We start from the raw sequence: 21,642 nt of genomic DNA on the forward strand, positions 1-21,642 counted from the left end.
GAGGTAAGGATATTAATATTGTTCTTCCTCTTTCATCTCATACAATATCATACCATATTCATATCAATAACATAGGATTCAACAGCAAAGAGAAATACTCAAGCAATAAATCTTACATTCCATTCGTGTAAAATCATACACATGCATATCATGGTAAATATAATTTTACAACAATTTATATCAATAAAAGAAATTAAAATAGCAATAATTTATTATGTATAACATGGTTAGTTATTCCTCACCTTTTACTTTGCTCCTTTCTCCAAAGTCCAAGAATTCACTCCCACAAGTTTGGTGACTAAAGATACATAAATGCCTATTCATGCAAGAAATTAATAACCACAAATTAGAGTCAATTTGGGTTTTCAAAGGATATCCCAAAATATTCCCACGAAAATCCAAATCCTTACCACTACTTTACAAAAGGGTAGTTCCCAACCTTACTAGTGAATGGTCTCTAATTCGCCACCGATTCGAAGTCTACGAAACGAAACTTTGGGGAAAGCTAATTGGCAGCAAAAGGATCCTACGGGTACCTTCAATTTGATCAAATTTAACTCAGCTCAAAAAGCCCCAAATTTGGCTCTCCTAAATCACTCGTGGGTGACCCGGAGAGTCGAAATGCGTCAACCTTAGCATGGGATCACACCAATAATTCTTATACCATAAAGGGACATTAAAATAAGGATTAAGGAGTAAGCAATGAACCTAACATGCTTCCCTTTCATGATCCCTAAAAAGAAAAGGAGAGAAATTACTTACAAAATTGTGACCGAGAGAAGGATTAAAGAAAACTAACCTTTCTTGAAGTTTTCGCGAAGATTCGAATCACAGACACCTTCGGAAGAATGGAAATCGCTCCTCTCTTTCGTTTCTCCTCTTCTCCAAGCCTCCGCCTCGTTCTAGCCTCCAAAAATGTGCTTACGGATGAGATTAAACATAAATAGGGTTTAAAAATTCGAAATTCCATTTTTGCCCCTAAATAGAAAATGGGGTGGGGGTTTGGTTCACCCAAACGGCCCAATCTTCTGGCACATGGTTGGACCCCCAAACGGACTCCGATTTTAGTGATTTTTGGCTCGTTGGAAAGGTATTTCAACGATATTTGATTTGATACCTTATTCGCATTAATCTGATTCTCCTCTATCGGTATATGGTCATTCTAATATCACCTTATTTACACCATTGTGATTAATCTCCTCTCTTCATTTAAACTCTAGGAGAGTTGTTGAGTCATCACAAGGGTCATACACCAACACTGGGTCCATTTCCAAACTTTAGAGCTCGACTTGAATGGTCCACGATTGTCGCCAATTCGAGGCCCGGGTTCTCGGTCTTGAAATCCTGGGTTAAAGGGGTAGAAATCCGGGGGATTTCACAAGTTGATTTCTTCTCTGTCTGAGAGTACCTTACCACATATAGTGTCAGTGACGTCGTCTCGTGATGCTAGGTAGATCCTCAATCGTGTGTTTGCATTGAATTCTAAAGCAAGAATTCTTGATCTCAAAGATCAGTTGTTTCATATTCTGTGAGGGTCTCCTTTTGTGTCTGAATATCTTCTTCAAATCAGAAGTCTTGTTGATGCTCTAGTTGCGGCAGATTTGCTGCTCTCTGATGAAGATCTTGTCCTTTTAACGCTGAGGGGTCTTGGAGAATCATGGAATGATTTCTTTACTTATGTTCGCCTGCGTGCCAATACAATTACCTTTTTAGATCTTTCTGGTTTCTTGTTAACTCATGAGCTTCATTTGAATGCTTTGGCTTTGACCTCTGTTAATTCAGTTTTAATGTCAAATCTTGCAACTATGAATGTTGCTGACACTAGATCTGTTTGTGCTGAAGGCAGTTCTTGTTCTTCTACATCTGATTCTCAGTTTGTTGCTCGTAATACTGGTAATCGTTTTGGCAGAGGATGGAGGCCTAGGATTCATCGCTCCTATGGGAGGAATTATGGTTGATTTTCTGGTGGTAGGTCCTCTGGGAGGTATGCTATTAACTCTGATTGTGTTGGTAATCAATCAAGAACTGGAGACTACAATTCTCCATCTTTTATGAATGAAAATCGCCCTATCTGTCAATTGTGTCGCACTCCAGGACATCTATGTTCTCAATATTTGAAGAGGTTCAACCATGCTTTTGTTGGTGAGATTTATTGTGCATCTGTGATTTCTTCTTCTAAGTTGTTGTCTGCTAAATATTCTAAGAATTCTTCGGTTTGGATTTTGGATACTGGATCTAACAGTCATCTGACTGCAGATCTTGCTCATCTTGCTATTCATGAGCCATATACTGGATCAGAGAATGTATTTGTAGGTAATGGTTGTTCTGTTATGATTTCACACATTGGTAGTGCTAGTGTTTCAACATCTGGTCATTGCTTTGCTTTGTCAAATGTATTGTGTGTTCCAGATATTAAGTATAGCCTCCTCTTTGTTTCAAGATTTTTGTTGGATAACAATGTTTGAATTTTTCTCCAACTCTTATGTGGTAAAGGATTTGAAGACTCAATCAGTTTTGTTGGAGGGGAAGGCGGTTAATGGACTTTACACTGTGGTGTTTTCAAGTGATTTTTTTGTTGCTGCATAAAGGTGTTGTTGCTCAGTCTCCTAATCAAGATTGTGTGACGCTTACTGGATTGTATTCTTCTAAAGCTTCTATGGTTGACTGGCATAGAAGGTTAGGACATTCAACACCTCAAAGAACTAGTGTTGTGCTTCGAGGTCTTGGCTTACCCACTTCTGGTTTGGCTGTGTGTGATGCTTGTAAATGTTCTCACAATCACAGATTACATTTTCAGTTGTCTCAAACTTTTAGTCGTAGGCCTCTTGATCTAATACATATAGATGTATGGGGACCTGCTCCTGTTACTTCTTTTGATAAATTTTGATACTACGTTGTTTTTGTAGATGATTTTACACGATATACTTGGTTGTATACTTTGAAGCATAAGTCTGATTTGCATGATGTATTCTTGAGGTTTAAAGCTTTAGTAGAAAATTATTTTTCTCTGGAGATTTGTTGCTTGCAAAGTGATGGCGGAACTGAGTTTAAGGTAATGTCGAACATGTTGGCTGCGAATGGGACTACTTTTCGAATTTCTTGCCCTTATACACCTTCTCAAAATGATGTTGCGTAACGTAAGCATAGGCACATTTTGGAGTCTGGATTAGCTTTAATGTATCAAGCTGGTTTTGCCTAAAATATTTTGGACTACTTGTGTTCGAACGACTGTCTACTTGTTTAATCGATTACCTATGATTAAGTTTGGTAATAAGTCTCCACTTGAGGTATTGTTCTCTGTCAAGCTAGATTATTATACTTTGAAGGTTTTTGGTAGTCTCTGTTATCCATGGCTTAGGCCTTATACTAAATCCAAACTTGATGTTCAATCTAAACCATGTGTATTTCTAGGATATCATTCTTCTTATAAAGGGTATCTTTGTTTGGAGCTTGCTACTGGAAAAGTCTATGTTTCGAGACATGTTGAATTTGTTGAACAGGTGTTTCCGTACAAAGAAATGGTTTCTACTGACTCTCTGCCTGAAGCTTCAGATTGGCTTAATGTTGTACCTGGTGTAGTTCTACCTTGTTTTGCTAGAGATATAAATCAGGATTTAACAATGGGTGTGATGTTACTGGGCCTAGTCTTAATGGGCTATCTAATGGTTGTAATAAGGCAATAGATATTCATGGGCCTACTGTTCAAGATCTGTCTAAAGGTTGTAATAATGGTTTTGATATTCATGGGCTTCCTGTTAATGGGCTACATCATGGTTGTAATGGGATTAATATTTGTGGCTCAATCCCACCACCTAATTCTAATGAAGATGCCCCACCCCCAACATGTCTTGATCCGGTAATTACCAATGGACCTCATCAAGGTCCTCTGGCCCACTGTAATCCAGTCCAAGTGGCTGATGTAACTTTTTCTCCAACTATGGTTACTAGACTACCTATCTTGAAAACAGTTGCTGTTGCTAATACTTTAGCTCAATCAGTTCCATCTCAAGATGGGTCTCCAATGATGTCTTAACTTCATCCTATGACTACAAGATCTAAGACGGGAGCACTTAAATCTACAGTTAGGATGAATTTGAGCTCTTTTGTTGAAGAATTAGAGGTTCCTATGTGTTATTCTAAAGCCTTGCTTTCTCCTCATTGGCATCATGCAATGCACGAAAATTTAATGCTTTGGTTCAAAATGGCGCTTGGGTTCTTGTACCCTCTTCTTCCTCACAAAATGTTATTGGATGTAAGTGGGTATTTCGTGTTAAAAGGAAACCAGATGGGTCCATTGAGTGTTATAAAGCTCGACTTCTTGCAAAGGCCTAAGGGATATCATCAACTCTAGATGGGTCCATTGAGTGTTATAAACTCCAGATGGGTCCATTGAGTGTTATAAACTGAGCAAATCCAATACCCTACGGATGTCCATTGGAGTGCTGTTAAGTGTATCTTACGCTACTTACATGGGACATTAACCATGGGTCTTTTCTTCTCCCTGACATCTACTATGACTTTGTCTGCCTTTTTGGATGCTGATTGGGCTGGTTGTCTGGATGATCGTCGATCGACTACTGGTTTTTCCGTTTTTCTTGGCTCACATCTTATTTCCTGGGGATCTAGAAAGCAACGTACTATTTCTTGCTCTTCTACTAAGGCTGAGTATTGTCTTGGTTCTGCAGCTGCTACCGAGTTGCTTTGGATACTTTCTTACTTGGAGAAATTGGGGCTTTTCTACCTGTTGCTCCTCAAATTTGGTGTGACAATATTGGTTCTACCTATATGACTGCCAATCCAATCTTTCATGCTTGCACCAAACATATTGAGATTGATTTTCATTTTGTTCGGGATTTGGTTGCCACTCATCAGCTTGTTGTTCGATATATTGCTACTTAAGATCAGTTGGCCGGTCTACTTACCAAGGGTCTTTCTCGAGCTCGATTCTATCATTTGAGAGACAAGCTTACGGTATCTATCCTGTTACACTGGAGGGGGTCTGTTAGAGAGTCCTTTACTTAGTCCCAACCAATGACTTAACGAGTGACTCAGTAGCATATATTTTTCTACTTCTATCTCTTTGTACTATAAATACATATACTCACTCTTAATAAAACATATGAGATATTCCTTTTATCAGCAACTTTTGGGGGGTTTGGAACTGCAATAAAATAGTCACAGTGCCCCTATAAACACTCCCCAAACAACCCAACTAAGCCCTTTGCATTCATTCTCAGTTCGTTAATAGAGAGGCTTCCTGTGAGCATCTTTGAGATCTGAAATCAAGCTCAAATGGGAATAACAACATTGTTGGGAAATGCCATGCCAGTATTGCCACATTAACCTCCATTAGTTTTGATGATAACAAACATGAATTACTAGTGGCTATACTGAGTTGTGTTTGTCTAGTTCAATATGAGAGCAAGTTGACCAAATCCAACTCAATGTTGAATGCCTAAGCCCAAGTCAAGGCCAAGACCAAGCCAAGATGGACATGAAGTCTAAGTCAAAATAAACGTGAAGAATTGAGTGCAAGAAAACTCAAGAACATCAATGATCATCAACTCAAGCTCAAGCAAGAAGACTTAGCATATTAGGACTTAAGTCACTTCATGTACACTCATATGTAATTGTATTTGATTGTACACATATCATGTCATTAGACTGACGACCAACAACATGTTCGGAGAGTGTATAAGGCTTAGGGTTGGCCTAAAATCCCTTTAAGTCCCTATGTTTCCCTATAATAGGCCTTCTATGCTTCAGACAGAGCTCTGTTTGGTCACAGAAGCTCAAACGGACATCCTTCTGGTTAAAAATGCTCCAACGGCTAAATTTTTAAATGGCTATATTTTCAGACGGACGTCCGTCTAGGCCAAAATTTGTCTGTTTTCTATCCGCTGGGGGTTCGGCTAAGGCACTTGAATGCCATCTATATAAGCCAAATTCACCCCATCTGAGAGCTTGACCCTTGCCAAAGTACTCTCAAGCTCTCAAATTACAAGAAATCAATTGAGTTTTGCCTCTCATCCTTACTCAACCTTAAAGAACACACTTCCTGGTATTGCAGTTAGGGTATCAGCTGGGGGGATGTGACAAAGTTAATAGGACCAACCACCTTCGGGAGACTGCCCATTTAACTTTCTCATCCAAAAGCGATTTTTATCAGGCCTTAGCTGGAAGACTCTCCTAAACTTACTTGGTTTAATGGTAACATTTGGCTGGGCATTGGGGTTTTCTAACCTCAATTTCCATGAGTGCCAAATCAACTTCCTAAATAATTTAGGTTGGTTTTCATCTCTCCTCCCAAAGTCATTTAAAATGGTTGGGTCATCTCCTTCATCATTCATGTCCACGGGTTCAACTCCCTAATCTATGGTCATGACTTGCATGGCCCACAACTGCCTTCTTCTAACACTCCGAATTCTTGGATATGCAATGTCGGGTTATCGGGTTAGGATTCTAGGGGATTTCACAATTTCAATAGGGTTTGCTAGGGTTGGGCTTTTTAGAATCCTAATCTTGTACTTAATTTTGTTGAGTTGAGAAGCATTACGTTGAGTTGGCTCAAAACCGTCAACCCTAATCATAAACACAAAACAATAAAACAAACCGTAATCTTTTATTTGTTGTTGCTCTACAATTACCAAAAATGCCGTATAATATGATAGGGCTAGGGTGGATTAAGTCAAATTGAATACTTGACCCTAATTCTAATCTTGGATTAATCACCTTGATTCTAGCCCTAATTTACCTTTGAGGTTAGAATTTTGAATTCAACCCTTATCCAGGCTTAAGGTATGCGAGGCCATCAGGATCAAACTAGCTTACACTTGCACGTCTAGTAGAAGAAAAAAGAAAAACCCTCTTATAGCCCTATGTGAGGATTATATTTCATAAAACTTCTTTCAAGAGAATGCAAAAGGGGTTGGTCAGGGAACAACTAACCCCTGAAGATGTAGTCAAACTGTGAGAAAGCTAGCCTTGATGAACTTTAGCTCCGAAAAGGAAAAAATGGTGGGCTTTTGGTACAATGGTTAGCCGATCCACTATAATAGATTGAAGTTAGGGTATTGAAACAGTCTTTCAACAAATATTATTGGGGTAAGACCGCGTAGAAAAATTACTTTCCCCTGTTTGAAATACGAAGGGTTTTACCTAAAGCATCGGTCTCTGCTTCGCCGGCATTATGCTAGGTGGGGGTCGTCCTCCTGGACCTTGACACCCTAACCATGCCGAACCTTTTGCGCAAGGTTCTAGACAGCATGCACCGAGATGCTCCTAGGCTAACCTTTTCAAGAGAGGGAATGTGACGAATGATTCCACAGCTTTGCCCTTCTTTGAACCCACAGTCTAAGACGGCGAGATTATCGCTGAATGTATTGACGAAGAAGTGATGGCGGAGGAAAGCAGATGGCAAGCAGCCCTTGTAGGATTTGTATTTGGCTTCAACCCATCATATGCCAGCATGCAAACATATGTAGCGAATAACTGGAGTCACGTTGGTGGAGCGAAGATTTTTGGTCTTGACAATGGCATCTTTGTGTTTGAATTCAAGGAAAAGAGTACATGCGAACAAGTAATCTTAGAAGGACCATGGCTTTTTGGTTCGTGTCCTCTTGTCATCCGACCATGGTCAATGGCTACCGCAATGGAGAAAAAAGAAGAAACTGAACTCCCTATTTGGATACGCATATACGGGCTGAATATCCATCTTTGGGGACCTAAAACCCTGGGATGTATTGCGAGTACGCTCGGGACCCCAATTTGCGTCGACAATTGCACCATGCAGCGACAACGATTATCCTTTGCAAGGTTTTGCATCTCGATAAAAGCAACAAGTGGTTTACCACTGACCACCACCATACGCTTGAGGGATGGCTCTAAACAAAAATTGTCGATTGTGTACGAGTGGGTGCCCGAACTCTGTACAAAGTGTGACATATTTGGGCATACAGAGGGGTCGTGCACTGCTGCACCAACTCAAGCAGAGATTGATGCTCAACCGACGGTAGTTTCTACAATGCAAATTGCACCACAGTGGCAAAAGCCAAACCGACGTTGAAGGGGATGACGCCCAGCGCCGCCGTTGGGAGATGACAGTGAAACTCCATTGGAGGTTTCGTGTGCAAACGGGAATGTGCATGGAGTCCGCGATAAACTCGCCCATATAATTCCTAATAGTGATCTACCACTTGAAAACGTGGACAACTCAAATTCTATCGTGGAAGTTGATATGGGTGTGAATTCAACACCAAGTCAAATTGATGGTGTACAAAACTCATCCGAATTAACACTCTTCCACCTACCTGGACCCACAGAATAAAGTGTTAAAAATCAAATACTCAGTTCTATTGTGCAACGAATAGAGAATCCCACCTCACCTCACTATGCTCGGCGTCTGTTGGATAATTTTGATACCCACCCTCGGCAGTCTCTTCTTAAACGTTCTCGCACCTCAAATCCAGGTAATAGATTTGAAGTGTTCGCTGGCGGTGATCACGGCCATGATGGAGAAAATATTGACGAGGACCATGGAGATGGTTTCATTTGTGATCGCAGTCTGGATAGGGGCAATCCTGTGCAACGCCTCAACCCCTCTGACAAGTGTTTATAATGAAGTTAGGAGCTTGGAACGTTCGCGGGATAACTGATCCAGGTAAACGTAGAGCAACATATGATTGGGCACAATCTCATAACTTGGCAATTTTTAGTTTCATTGAAACAAGAGTAAGAGCATGCAATTACAATTCATGTATGCGTATGTTTGAGAATAGATGGAAAGTAATATCTAATCATAGCGATCTCATTAATGGGCGTATATGGGTTCTCTGGGATGAGTCTATCATTGATATGGAAGTAATTCTCTCCACCCCACAGCTTATACACACCAAAGTCTCCATGAAGCAGTCTCATCAAAGCTTATTTGCATCTTTTATATATGGAGATAACACCTCTGTGAATCATGAAGCATTATGGTCATCCCTGCATCAAGTCAACTCTGTCACCGAACCATGGGTTGAACTTGGCAATTATAATGCATATATGCATGTTTGGGACAAGCAGGGCGGTCTTACCCTTTCTTTCCAGGAGACACAACCCCTTTGGCAATGCATGTTTGATTGTGACCTTCAGGATCTTAGGTGGACAGGATACTCAAAGACTTGGAGTAATAAGCATCAAGGGCAACAACGAATTGATTCCAAATTGGACCGTGTGGTAACAAACCCAGTTTGGCAGCATATTTTCCCCTACTCTTCGGTTAGATTCTCTAACCCTGGTGTATCCGACCACTCGCCTATGGTTCTTGACACTGGATTCCTGCCAAACCCACATGGAAAGCACTTCTCCTTTTACAACCATTGGGCTTCCCATCCTGACTTCCTCCCATTGGTTGTGGAAGCTTGGAGCCTTGACCAGCTTGGCTCTCCAATTTTTGCTTTTCTTTTAAGGTGCAAGGAGGTTAAGAAGTGTCTTAAATCTTGGAGTAGACGAACATTTTCAAACTTAGATCGACAAATTATTGAGAGACAGGAGGAAGTAAAGAAAATTCAGAATCACATTGCTTTTAATCAATTTACTTCTGTCGACATTCAGAAGGAGAAAGTTGAGACTGAAGCTCTCAAATCCCTATACTTTGCTAGGGAGTCAGAGTACCGCCAGCATGCTAGAGTTCGATGGTTGAACGAAGGAGACGATAATATAGGCTTCTTCCATAGAGAAATACAGGATCGGCGGCAACGCAATTCGATCTCTTCCATCTCTAACTCGCACGGTAATATTCTAACCGATCCTAACCTCATTCGTATTGAAGCTGGAAAGTATTTTGAGTCCTTTTACTCTGGCACTCCCCCCATAATTTGTGAAAATCTTAATATATCTATTGATCGGTCACTCCCACCGGATGAAGCAGCCTTGTTAATTGAGCCTGCCACTGATTCAGAAATCAAGTCTGTAATTGTTGGCATGGATGACAACAGTTGCCCAGTCCCTGATGGATTCGGCGCAGGTTTTTAGAAAAGCAGTTGGGTCATTATTGGCAAGGATCTATGTTGTGTGATTAGGGAATTTTTTCAAAGACCTTGGCTGCCTGACCAAGTAAAGCTCTCTTGCCTCACTCTAGTTCCCAAGGGTAATGTACAGAACTCATTTGCAGAATATAGACCTATTGCAGTCTCCCCTCTTATCTACTGGTTTGTTGCAAAAATCATAGCTAACAGACTAAAGAAGGTGGTCACTAAACTTGTGGGCGTTAGTCGAAATGCATTTATCGAAGGAAGACAAATCTCTGATAATATTCTTCTAGTTCAAGAACTTCTCTATGGATATCAGAATAATATGGGTACACCCAGATTCGCGGCCAAACTCGATATTAGAAAGGCTTATGATTCGGTCCAGTGGGATTTCCTCCTTAAGTTGCTTGGTAAGCTTAATTTCCCACCTCTTTTTATAAATTGGATATATCAGTGCACCATTAACCCAGGGTATGTGGCCTTTGTAAATGGTGCCTATTCGCCAAAATTCACGGCAAATAGAGGTCTTCGTCAAGGGTGTCCCATGTCACCACTACTTTTCAATATAATCCTACAGGTGTTCACTGATGATATCACTTATGCTGCTACCATGGGTAACTTTGATTATCACCCTCACTGCAAGGCCGCTCAAATCACGACAGTAGCTTTTGCGGATGATCTTTTTGTATTAGGTGTTGCCACTTGCAAAAATGCAGATTACCTCCGTAATGCCCTCCAAGGTCTTGCTTTTCAGACTGGTCTCTACATTAACCATGAGAAGTCTTCTATTTTCTATGGAAATTGCTCTCTCACCACTATGGAGACCTTTGAAAATACCTTGCATATTCCAACTGGTACCTTCCCGTTCAAGTATCTAGGTGTGCCAATTACAGCAACAAAGCCCAACAATATGAATTATGATCTGCTCATTCAAAAGGTGAACAATGGCATCAATTCTTGGAGAAATCGTGTACTATCATATGCGGGAAGATTGGCACTGATACGGTCTGTCTTAATGGGGATCTTTTCTTTCTGGGCTAATGCTTTTTACATTCCAATTAGCATAATCCAGAAACTGGACAGCATCCTAGCTAAATTTTTGTGGAAAGGTGCCTTTGAATCTGGCAGCTATAAAGTTGCTTGGGAGATGGTGTGTAGACCAAAAAAGGAGGGGGGCCTTGGTCTTAAAAATTTACGTGAATGGAACCATGCGTTTCTCATGAGGCATTTTTGGAGTTTAGCAACTAACCGTACCTGATGTTGGACCTCTTATATTCATCATAGATGGTTGGCAAATCAATCGATTTGGGGCCTACAACAACCAAATCAATGCTCATACACTTTGCGATGCATTATTAAAGCTCGAAAAGAGGTATTATCCAACTCTAAAATTTTGTTGAAAGATGGGACCTCAACATTTTTGTGGGATGATCCTTGGATACAAGATAGCCCTATTCGTCGGAATGACACACTCATTGTAGAAGCCCTCGGTCGAAACCTTGCGGACAAGGTGGCATCATTATGTTCAAGCCCTGGGATTTGGAGAGAAAACATCACTGACACTGCTATTTTTAACTATTGGAATCAAATCTCATCTATTCGGTTTCATCCCCATCTTGCAGTAGACAAGGTCATCTGGACCCCTGTGGCGAATGGGGAATTTACTATTAAGTCTGCCTGGAATGCCTTTCATCGTCGCAACGATGAAGTCTCATGGTCAAAGCTAGTTTGGAATCATGGTACTCACCCCCGTTATGCCTTCAGCTCTTGGCTTGCATGCCATAAACGCCTAACCACTAAAGACATCATACTGTCATGGGGAATCCAAGTTGATCCAACATGTGTTTTCTGTCATCAAGCAGCTGAATCCATGGACCATTTGTACTTCAATTGTTCATTCACCAAGTTTATTTGGCAAGGGGTGCTTGCACTCTGTGGATACCATTGTTCTCCATTGAGAACATGGACTGATGAATTAAATTGGATCTCCTCTCACTGGCCAGGAGCCAATCTCAAAAGCAAGATGAAATGCTTTGCATGCACAACAACTATTTATCGCATTTGGTATGCTAGAAATAATCGTATCCACAAGGGAGATAACTCTACGGCAGTGGCTGTTCTTGCGCACATCATTGCCGATACTCGTCAACGATTCACTAAATCTCAAGAATTTATCGAAAACAACTATAATATCCGGAGTTTCTTCGAAAATGGGGAATTAGAGTGAAGATGAAACACAAACAAAGCACTCTATATCATTGGGTAAACCTGCTGATGACTGGATAGCAGTAAGTTTTGACGGCTCTGTAAGGGGTAATCGAGGTGGGTATGGAATGATTGGAAGAAGCTCAACTGGCCAGGTAATATTTGTTGCTGCAGGTGGGTCAGAGGAAGCTAATGTTCTGAAGATGGAATTAAAAGCAATTATGTGTGGCCTTACTCAAGCCGATCGTCATGGTGTGTCAAAACGGCAAATTTGATCGGACTCCCAAATAGCCATTCGCATTGTTACAGAATCACTAAGCACTCCTTGGGTGGTGCAGAATATTTTTGATGATATTCAGGAGATCAAACAGAGATTTCACAGGGTTGTGTTCGTCCATCATGTCCGTGAATCTAACATGTGTGCTGATTTTCTTGCTAGCTTTGCTACGGCTTCTTCGGAAACTGTCTTGGACCCTTGTAACCTCCCACGTGGCTTGTCCGAACTAGTTTTAGAGGACACTCGTGGGAAGTGTTATCAGAGGATGTAATCTCTCTTTTCTTTCCAGTTTCTAATTCAAAGCACCTTTTACCCAAAAAAAAATAAAAATAAATAAACTTTCCCTACTTCGGGATAACGGTCAAATGCGCAGCATACAAGTCACATCGCAAATGTAATGTGTGAAGTTTGGACCATGTGAATCACTGATCAAACCGGTCGACCCGAATGGACCCTGGCCTCCCATGGAAACGAAGCGTGGCACCACCGTGTTCATCCAACTCCTCACAGACACAACTGAAATCCTCTGGTTTGATTTCCAGAGTCTCTCTGTGTTTCAATGGCTGCCTTGGCGCACCTCTCCTGCATCGTCGCTTACCCTTCTTCTGATAGAAATGGCTTGACGCTTTCCCGCCAATTTCCCATTCACAGAATTTCTACCGCTTCAGTCCACAGAACCTGTCGAAAACTTCACAACAGAGCCTCCACCATCGTTGTTCGCTGTACTGCCAACGACCCTTCTTCGCCTGAAATCAGGTCTGCTTTCTTTGATTCTTAAATTAATTCCTTATTTGAGTGATGCTTTCTTCAGGGAAGTTCATTTTCTTTTCCCATCTTCGTTCTACTTGATTTCAGCTGTAATAGGCATAGTCTTCCAACCTTTCTTCAAGCTGTAAAGAAACCAGATTTATTCATACAATGAGAAGTGGATGAAGCCACAAATTAATTTCACTTTATAATAATCGCCCTTTATTGTCTTGATCATTGCTGTTATTTTTCTTGCCGCCACTATTATAGATCAAAATGGATTCTCTTTTCCGAAAGAAAATGAGAGATGATAGTTTCTTCGAAGAGGTGCCATCAATTTTCTACACAGACGTGTATCATTTTTATGAAGAAATGCTTAAACCGTATAAATACTGACAATGGATAAAATGGGTGTTTACATACACTTTGAAACAATAAATTATAAAACTAGTCAACCTAATGCACTAACAGGAAGCATATACCAATTAAAAATTGAGGATACCAGAGTTCCAATTAGCTTCAATTGATTAAATATCCTGCAGTCAGAACCAGAGAACAATATCAGTTATATGTAAAAGTCTTCGGGGGCCTTCTTGGATTCAAGTTATGTTATTGTGCATATAGAGTAGATGCAACCTGTTGTTTTATACCCTTCTTTTTGAGTTACAACTATAAATCTCAGCAAGACTCTTTTTTCTACCCCTCATCTGCCCTACTTTTCCAATATGATGTTGCACGCAGATGAGTATATTTTCTAACTTGAATGTCAAAGGGAAAATCCAAAATATAGTTCCATGTGTTGATGTTATCCGTTTGTACTTCTTAACCTTGTAGATTAGGCTTCTAGAAACAGCATTTCCATTTTGCCTGCCAGTGTTCGGTCCTCGCAAATGATGTTAATTTTCATATGATTTCAGATCTAGATGCATGATCTTATGCTGATTATGTGAAATTGAAATAGCTTACCTATTTTGAGCAACTATGGATGTGTGATTAATCTTGCCATTTAGACCTGTGGTGGTTTAAATTTGGTGATCTAAGTCAGTATCAAATTCACCATCAACATGTATACTTTTACAAAGAGCAGGAAAATATTCTTTATAATCTAAGATAATTAGAAGCTTAATTCAATTGGACGGTATTTACAATCAAGTAACATCTAGATTAGATTGTGATAAGGCTGCACACCCAAGAATTGAAGAATATTCTGCTTTTAACCCATACAACAGACTGTCAATACTCCCCCACATGTTGGGGAATGGAGATCATAAACCAACTTGCCAAGCCTTGATGAAGGCATCCACAAGTTGAAGCTTTATCTAGGCAATTCTCATACTGGCTGACTGAATCTTGTGCTGGATGGGGTGGCCATCTATCTTGATGTTCATCATTCTCTCAGGAAAGAAGGGATTGAAAGTGATCGGATGTGCAACCTGCAACCTGCTAATCACAGCATAAATGGGGTGCCCATAATTTCAGCTCATGCAACCTTAAGTAGTTGCTGTGACTCGTCCTGAAGAACAAGAGAGTATTCATGACTCTAAGAGGACACTGGATCCATAGAGTAGGATTCTGGCTGCAACTTGGTGCATAAAAATATCACTTAATCCCTTGAGAATTGCATCAATTGGTAGTTTTAGTTGTGCTAGGTGAAGGTGCAATATTGGTGCATATTCAAGAAAAGTAAGCTTTCCAAAGCATTACAATACTTTACAACAGTAGTCAAGTTTTTGTTGCCTGTAATAATGGTGCTCTCAAGGGCAACAATTCAAGGACCATTTAATGATGAAAATATCATCTAAATACTTCCAAACTGTTGCAGCTGAATCAGCATGCAAGACGGAGAATGCCAAGCTTGATTGATGGAGTTCAGTAGCCAAATTAGAATAATTTTGTTGATACTAAGACAGTCAGCATAGTGTGGATCCATTGGAGGAGGTAGGAAAATGAAACCCTGGTTAGGGTTCAGTGGTAGCCTGTATTTAATCCACAAGAACTCATGTTAGGATTAACATGAAAACCTTGATTGGGATGAGGAGAAATTGTAGGAATGCAAGTGATGACCATGGTCATGCTGATTTGGCACTAATACTGAAGTCAATATCAAATTCGCTAACAATGTGTATATTTGTACAAAGAAAAGGAGAAGATTTCACCTTAATCTCATAATTGGATCTTCAATTCAAGGGAACCATATTTACGGACAATTAACAGCTAGAGATAAGGTTGTACATGCACAAAGGGATAAGGATTTTTGGGGATTGAAAAATTTACAGCTGTACACCTGATACAAGATCCAGTTCATAAGATCATCCATGTGCCATTATCACTAGAACTCTGTTGTTGATAGAGGATTCTCACTTTTTCTCCTGGAAGAAGCTATTGTTCGGCCATGAAGTATTTGGAGTTCTGGTTTTGTTTAATCCAATCTATCTTTCATACAAATATGGTATATTGTCATGTTTTTGTTTTTGCTTTTGTGAACATTTCAGAATATGGAATTAATATTTTTGCAACTTTGTTTGAAGTCCAATAAACTGTTAGCCTTGTTTATCTAATGCATCTGAAGCACTGCCTTTATTGTAATCACCACTTTCTCTGTGCTTCAGTTCTGCAGCCAAGATACGGAGTGAAGTTCTTTCTCCCTTCCGCACAGTTCGGATGTTCTTCTATCTGGCTTTCATTGCCAGTAGTGCCCTGGGAGGGTTAATTGCCACAACACAATTGATTGCTGCACTGACAAATTCATCAAGAGCAGCAGAAGTCCCTGAGATAGTGAAAGGTCTGGCCATTGACGTTGGGGCCTTCTCTGTCTTTGCATTTCTTTACTCAAGGGAGAATAGTGCTAAGAATTTACAATTAGCGAGGCTTTCAAGGGAGGAAAGCCTCTCAAATCTTAAGCTGAAAGTGAGTCAAAATAAGGTTATTCCTGTCAGTTCTTTAAGAGGATTTGCCCGTCTTGTAATCCTTGCCGGTCCTGCATCCTTCATTGAAGAGTCCTTCAGACTTAGTGAACCTTTCACTGAGAGCCTTCTTGATCGAGGGGTGCTTGTGGTGCCTTTTGCCAGAGATGGGAATCTACCCAAATTTGACTTTGAGGAGAGTGAGGAGATGAAGGAGTTGACTACTAAAAGGAAGAGACTCTGGCAGCTGGTTCCTGTTTATATTTCTGAGTGGTCCAAGTAAGAGATAGTGTTATGAGAATAAATTGTCAATTACTTTTTGCTGCTATTCTTGACTTTCTCTTTTATTGGCAGGTGGTTAGATGAACAAAAGAAACTGGCTAAGGTGTCACCTGAATCTCCTGTGTAAGTGTCTTGATATGCTGATATGTAAACCATTCTTACTGACTTCGAAAAGGTCAAGGAATAAGCCTATATATGAATAGTTGTTTCCTTTTTCTAATTCATACCTTGCATGCAGGTTCAGAGTTAGATATTAAAAATTGAAATAATCTCTGAGTCCATTAAAAAAATGTACTATTAAGTATCTAAGATCCAAAAATGCTTTAGTAATACAGAATTTCTGCATGCATTGGATGAAAATATCATGTGTTTTTACCAAGAAGCTCTCTCTGATTGGTGCTCGTTTTAAAGGTATATGTCTCTACGAATGGATGGTCGTGTTCGTGGGAGTGGCATTGGTTATCCTCCCTGGAATGCTTTTGTTGCACAATTACCGCCAGTAAAGGGACTTTGGACAGGTCTACTGGATGGCATGGATGGAAGAGTTCTTTAGGAGATGTCCTTAATTTTGTTCTCTGAAGGTCAGAGTTTCTTGTCAACTTTAAATATGCTATCTGAGTTTCTGTTAAATTCTGTTCTCAATCCCACCTTTTTGTCTTATTTGACCTAGCCTCTTTTTGGATACCAAAATTGGTATTGGGACCTCTAGTTGGAGATTCCTCATCCAATAGAAATAAGGTTAAAAGTAATATGACTAAGTTATAAGTAGGAAATTGTCATCAATGACTAAATGTGCTTTGTTCTCAGCTTTCTCATTGTCAGTGTGTGTATACTTTTATATGGTTTTCATTTCTGGAGTTAGATTTAGTATTACAGCTCTCTCAGCTCTCATTGTCACTGTGTTGTCACTGTTTTTGGATCTCAAAATTGGTTTTGAAGTCCCTCTTTGCATTTCATTCATCTATGGCTCGCTCTGGCTGGATGTGTGTGGTAAGGCAAATGGTAAAAAGGAAACGAATGCAACTTTTCGAATCTTCGGTTAATTTATTTAACTATCATGAGAACTTACTAATTTCTTGTTCATCATAAAACAATTAAATAAAGTGGCCCAGATAACAGTTCAGAAGTATGACAATTGGGAATTTTTACTTCTTACCTACTATTAAAAATAATAGCTACTTTATATTGTGCTACTACAGTAATATCTTTTTTCTGCTTAATATATTCTCTATTACTTTTCATCAAATTTGTATTTGACCTGATAGAGGTCAATGAGCTGAAGGAAAATAAAGTTCATAGTTGGACTTTGAAAATTATAAGCTGATCCGTATCTTCTTTTCTGCAATATTCTTCACATTGCCATGACCTCAAATTTCAGATTTATTTTTGGTTTTCCATTACAAAGTTTTTTCAGTTATAAATTCTCCTCTGAGGTTTAAAGCCCAAGTTTAACCCACAAGCACTTAGCGACTGATCTACCTGCTGGTGCAAAAAACTGCAGATACGTTGGCTGCAACAATTACTTGAATCATGTGAAAAGACCATCTTCTTCTCCTTTTCCTTGTCATATCTAACATGATAAGGCTTCTTGAACTGAAAAATGCTGCCTTTTTCAGATTCCCCACCAACAGGGGAAAAAAAAAGGCCGGGGCGCCAGGGAGGGGAGGGGGTTAGGGCTGGTGCTGTTGTGGCAGATTAGACAACATCCTCACCCTCAAATTGAAGCGCTCAAGGGAGGAGCTATTTTCATTGATATTCTTAAGAGATATTGTCAGCTCATAGTTACATAATTTTCCTTCTCCTGTGGTAATCTTGCATTTTAGTTTCCATAAATGTCATTCCAATGTTTATGCCACTTCTGCTTGGAAATCAAAATGCAGGAACCTATGTCCTTCTTGATGGAAACAGGCTCTAAATTTCTTGTATGCCATGCAACAATATCAACTTGTGTCCTTTACACTTCTAAACAATGTTGCAGATCCTAGGACTATCAGTCTCCTGGTTCTCTATTTTTATATTTGTTCTTCATTTCTGAACTAATTTTACAGGATCCTTCATTTGGACCTCGACAGGAAAGACAGTTGCAACCACAAGAGAATTGTTAATGAAAGCATTTTTTGTATGCTGAGTTCTTAGAGTTATCTGTATAGTTTCAAACTATTAGTTTGTTTTCTTTGGTTAATGTTGTAATCATTTGTAGCAAATGGGTATGGAAAAGGAAAATGTTGAACTCCAGCTTCTTTAGTTTGGTGAATCACAATAAACTGATACAATGAAAATAGTACTTAGGGGTTGCTATGGAGTGTTTTTATCTTAAAATGAATCCCAACATTGTGATCATTTGAAGTTTTATCTTTTTTCCCTGTTGTTCTTTGCTGTCTTTCTCCAAAAAACAAACAGAGCCCAATTCAGAATTCACTTAGAATCTAATGAGCTGTCACTTTTATTCCCTAATGTGGCATGCTTATCATTTTGCTGATTTTCTTGTCTGAATGTTTATTAACCTGTAGAGGATTCCCATCAGAAATGGAAAACAATGAAGATAATTATAGCAAGAGAAAGGCATAAGCATTTTTTTACAGCAGTTTTGGCATTTCAAGGTATAAGGACATTTGATTCTTATCCCATATTAGCTTCATTGTTTTCCAGTGCAAATCCCAGAAGATAGAAGCTGAGAAACCCTTATCCTGGAAAGCTACATCAAAACCCTAACTTTGGAAACCCTATTTGAGAATCACCTGAATGGTAAACAGAAAACAGAGACAAAACAGGAAACATAGCATCAATGGGCCAATTTGCTACTGAATATGGCTTCCGTAGCATATAATCTAACTAAAACATCATCCAAAGCCGGTGAACCTAGAATTGAGAGGCCTTTGTGCTACCCATATAGTCTGCCTAAACTATTACACAAACCCGGTAGACTGCAGGCCTAGGAAGCTACATAAATTTATTTCCGTGGCATATAGTCTACTTAAGCGTGAGATAGAAGATAACCAGTAGATTTTCTGAGAAAGCTACATCAAAACCCTATTTGAGAATATGAACAGAAGACGCTGAACACCCTCCACCATTCCGCCGTTTGAGGCGGAGAGACTCAGCCTTTGCAGTCTCTCCGCCTCCGTTTCTCTTCTCTCCTCCTCTCCTCCTCTCCTCCTCTCCTCCTCTTCCCACCTTCTTCCCCTCCCTCCTCTGCTCGCATCTGATCGGACTTTTTTTTTCTTTCTTTTTTCTTCTATTTTCTTTGGTTTCAAAAACGAGATCAGAAGTTTCTTCACTTCGATATCTAGTGTCCGAACTCTCTCATCGCAGATCTCTCTCATTTTCCCTGTCTGCTCTCTCCGCCTCTTTGTTTATCTTCTCCATCTCCACCCCCACCCCTATTCTGCTGCCTCACCTCCCTCTCTCCCTCTCTTCTGTGACCAGTTTAGAGAAGAAGAAAAAAAAGAAAAAAGAAACTCTCAGTTTCCCATCCTCTTCGGCTCTCTCTCTCTCATTTTTCTTTTTCCACAGTTGATTTCTCCTTTTCTCTAATCAGTGGAACACCCGTCTGCCCTCTCCGCCTCTCTGTTTGCCTTGTCCATCTCTACCCCACCCCTGTTTCTACTCCGTCTCTCTCATGACCTTTCAGAGAAGGAAAAAAAAAAGAAAAAAAGTCCAGGTTGTTGCGAGATTCGGTAGTGCATTCCGCAGGTTTGAAAGTTTTACGCCGGAGCTGAAAGTATCTCCCATGGATCTGGAAGCTTTGCTACTATGAGAGTCTCATGTTGCTGGTAGCGGTTTTTGTGTCTTCGCCGTGGCTGTTGTATCCGCCCTTGAGACGTGTTATCTCTCCGCCCTTGTGGCGTGTTTTCTCTCCGTCCTTGTGGCATGTCTATTTCCGCCTTTGTGGTATGTCTATTTCCGCCTTTGTGGCGTGTGACCTCTTTTGGCGTTTTTTATGGAGGATACGTGTGTCGTATTCCTTGTGCTTCATTGTAGTTGTGGTTGTTACAACCACTTTTCTAAGAGATTGGGTTCGACCCATTCCTTGGCCTGGATCACCTTGTCTATTGCATGTATGACATTTGGTCACTTTTCATTCCCTGGTTCGGATCGAACTTTGTGTTTTCATGCATTTATCATTTATCTTTTATATTTCTTTCTTTTCTTTGTTGTGTCTGTATTTTCTTTTCAGTTAATGAATGAAGTTTTTGTAGAAAAAAAAAAAAAAAGAAGAAGAACAGAAAACACGTGTAAAGGGAAAATTGGGGAAAAAAATACCAAAAAAATTTGGACCATTTCTCGATTTGTGCGTGTCATCCTTGCGGGCCATGATAATCTTCTCTGTATTGTTCCAATTTTATCGGATGTCTCCGAAGAGACAAACATTTAAGGGGTCTGCAGCTTATTAAGCGGAAGAAAACTTTGAAGCTGAACAGTATGGGACTATCTTTATCGCCAATAGTCTCTAAAACAACTCACTCTAGTGGTCCGTGTCTTCTGGGCTGGGCTTGAGTTTAATTAATGGGCTTGTTTAAACATTGAGTGACAAAAGAAAAGTGCCTTTCCACCTAGGGTTCTCCCTTTCCTAAAATGGGCAATAGTACTAGATTGAGCCATCTAGATGGAATCATCAGTTTGACCCAAAAAAAAAAAAAAAAAAAAAAAAAAAAAAAACCAAAAATGGAATCATCATAGATGGGCCTGTATCATAGATTCCATCATAATATTTCACGTTTTCCTTTGATTTATATAGTTTAAGACATGTTGTTTCCAAACATATATATGTATATTTTTCATTTTAACAAGGTCAACATGTAAATTTTATTTGGTCCTGAAAGATTAAATTATAATCATATTACACTAATTTCTTCATCATCATCATCGAAGAGGACGAAGACACTAATCCTCCATGGAATAATTTTCTTGTAAACCTGCACTGGGTGTTATAAAAAACCACCATTGATGAGCTTATGGGGTATTTGCTTGCTTATGAAGCAGAGCTTGAAGAATACAAGCAAGTGTCAAGCAAGTGCAATAGGATCGAAGGAAGAAGTCCATAGCTTTAAAGAGTGCCACCAAGGAAGAAGAAGAAAGTGAGAGTGAAGGAGAAGACTCGGACATTGAAAAAAGATATACTCAATTGCCAAAGAATTCAAGGAACTTCTCAAAAAGAAAAGAGGAAAGCACCTTCACAAAGGAGAATCCTTTAAGGAACACAAAGGTAAAAATA

General features: G+C 39.8%; 2 protein-coding genes and 1 non-coding gene across 4 annotated transcripts; 2 read left to right on the forward strand and 1 right to left on the reverse strand.

The window, feature by feature from the left end:
- Positions 1–7,396: 7,396 nt before the first annotated feature.
- On the forward strand, positions 7,397–8,065 carry LOC149022802 (uncharacterized). Its single transcript, XM_089147704.1, has one exon. It carries the CDS (start codon positions 7,397–7,399, stop codon positions 8,063–8,065), a length of 669 nt encoding a protein of 222 aa, XP_089003830.1.
- A 4,914-nt stretch (positions 8,066–12,979) lies between these two features.
- On the forward strand, positions 12,980–19,011 carry LOC149022803 (LOW PSII ACCUMULATION-like protein). Of its 2 annotated transcripts, none has more exons than XM_089147349.1 (5): positions 12,980–13,251; positions 15,852–16,424; positions 16,500–16,550; positions 16,839–17,008; positions 18,308–18,461. In XM_089147349.1, the coding sequence occupies exons 1-4, from the start codon at positions 13,055–13,057 to the stop codon at positions 16,978–16,980; spliced, it is 963 nt and encodes a 320-aa protein (XP_089003475.1). In that variant the 5' UTR covers positions 12,980–13,054; the 3' UTR covers positions 16,981–17,008; positions 18,308–18,461. The 2 variants fall into 2 exon arrangements, with proteins under 2 accessions (XP_089003475.1, XP_089003474.1); XM_089147348.1 differs by lacking the exon at positions 18,308–18,461 and adding an exon at positions 18,476–19,011 and having other exon boundaries at positions 12,982–13,251.
- Positions 19,012–20,693: 1,682 nt separating this feature from the next.
- LOC149022804 (U6 spliceosomal RNA) lies at positions 20,694–20,792 on the reverse strand. The gene has a single exon (XR_016172656.1). It is a non-coding gene; the product is annotated as a U6 spliceosomal RNA (small nuclear RNA).
- Positions 20,793–21,642: the final 850 nt, after the last annotated feature.

This window comes from Hakea prostrata, chromosome 3 (genome assembly GCF_041222555.1).
Source record: "Hakea prostrata isolate BN-2017 chromosome 3, UWA_Hpros_2, whole genome shotgun sequence".
NCBI lineage: Eukaryota > Viridiplantae > Streptophyta > Magnoliopsida > Proteales > Proteaceae > Hakea > Hakea prostrata.

What these genes read in the sequence shown, in the direction of transcription:
- LOC149022802 (XM_089147704.1), top strand. Translation starts at nt 7,397, where the DNA reads ATGGCGGAGGAAAGCAGATGGCAAGCAGCCCTTGTAGGATTTGTATTT.
- LOC149022803 (XM_089147349.1), top strand. Translation starts at nt 13,055, where the DNA reads ATGGCTGCCTTGGCGCACCTCTCCTGCATCGTCGCTTACCCTTCTTCT. An exon ending in TATATTTCTGAGTGGTCCAA is followed by an intron (nt 16,425 to 16,499) that starts GTAAGAGATAGT and finishes TTTTATTGGCAG; the next exon opens with GTGGTTAGATGAACAAAAGA. An exon ending in GTGTCACCTGAATCTCCTGT is followed by an intron (nt 16,551 to 16,838) that starts GTAAGTGTCTTG and finishes CTCGTTTTAAAG; the next exon opens with GTATATGTCTCTACGAATGG.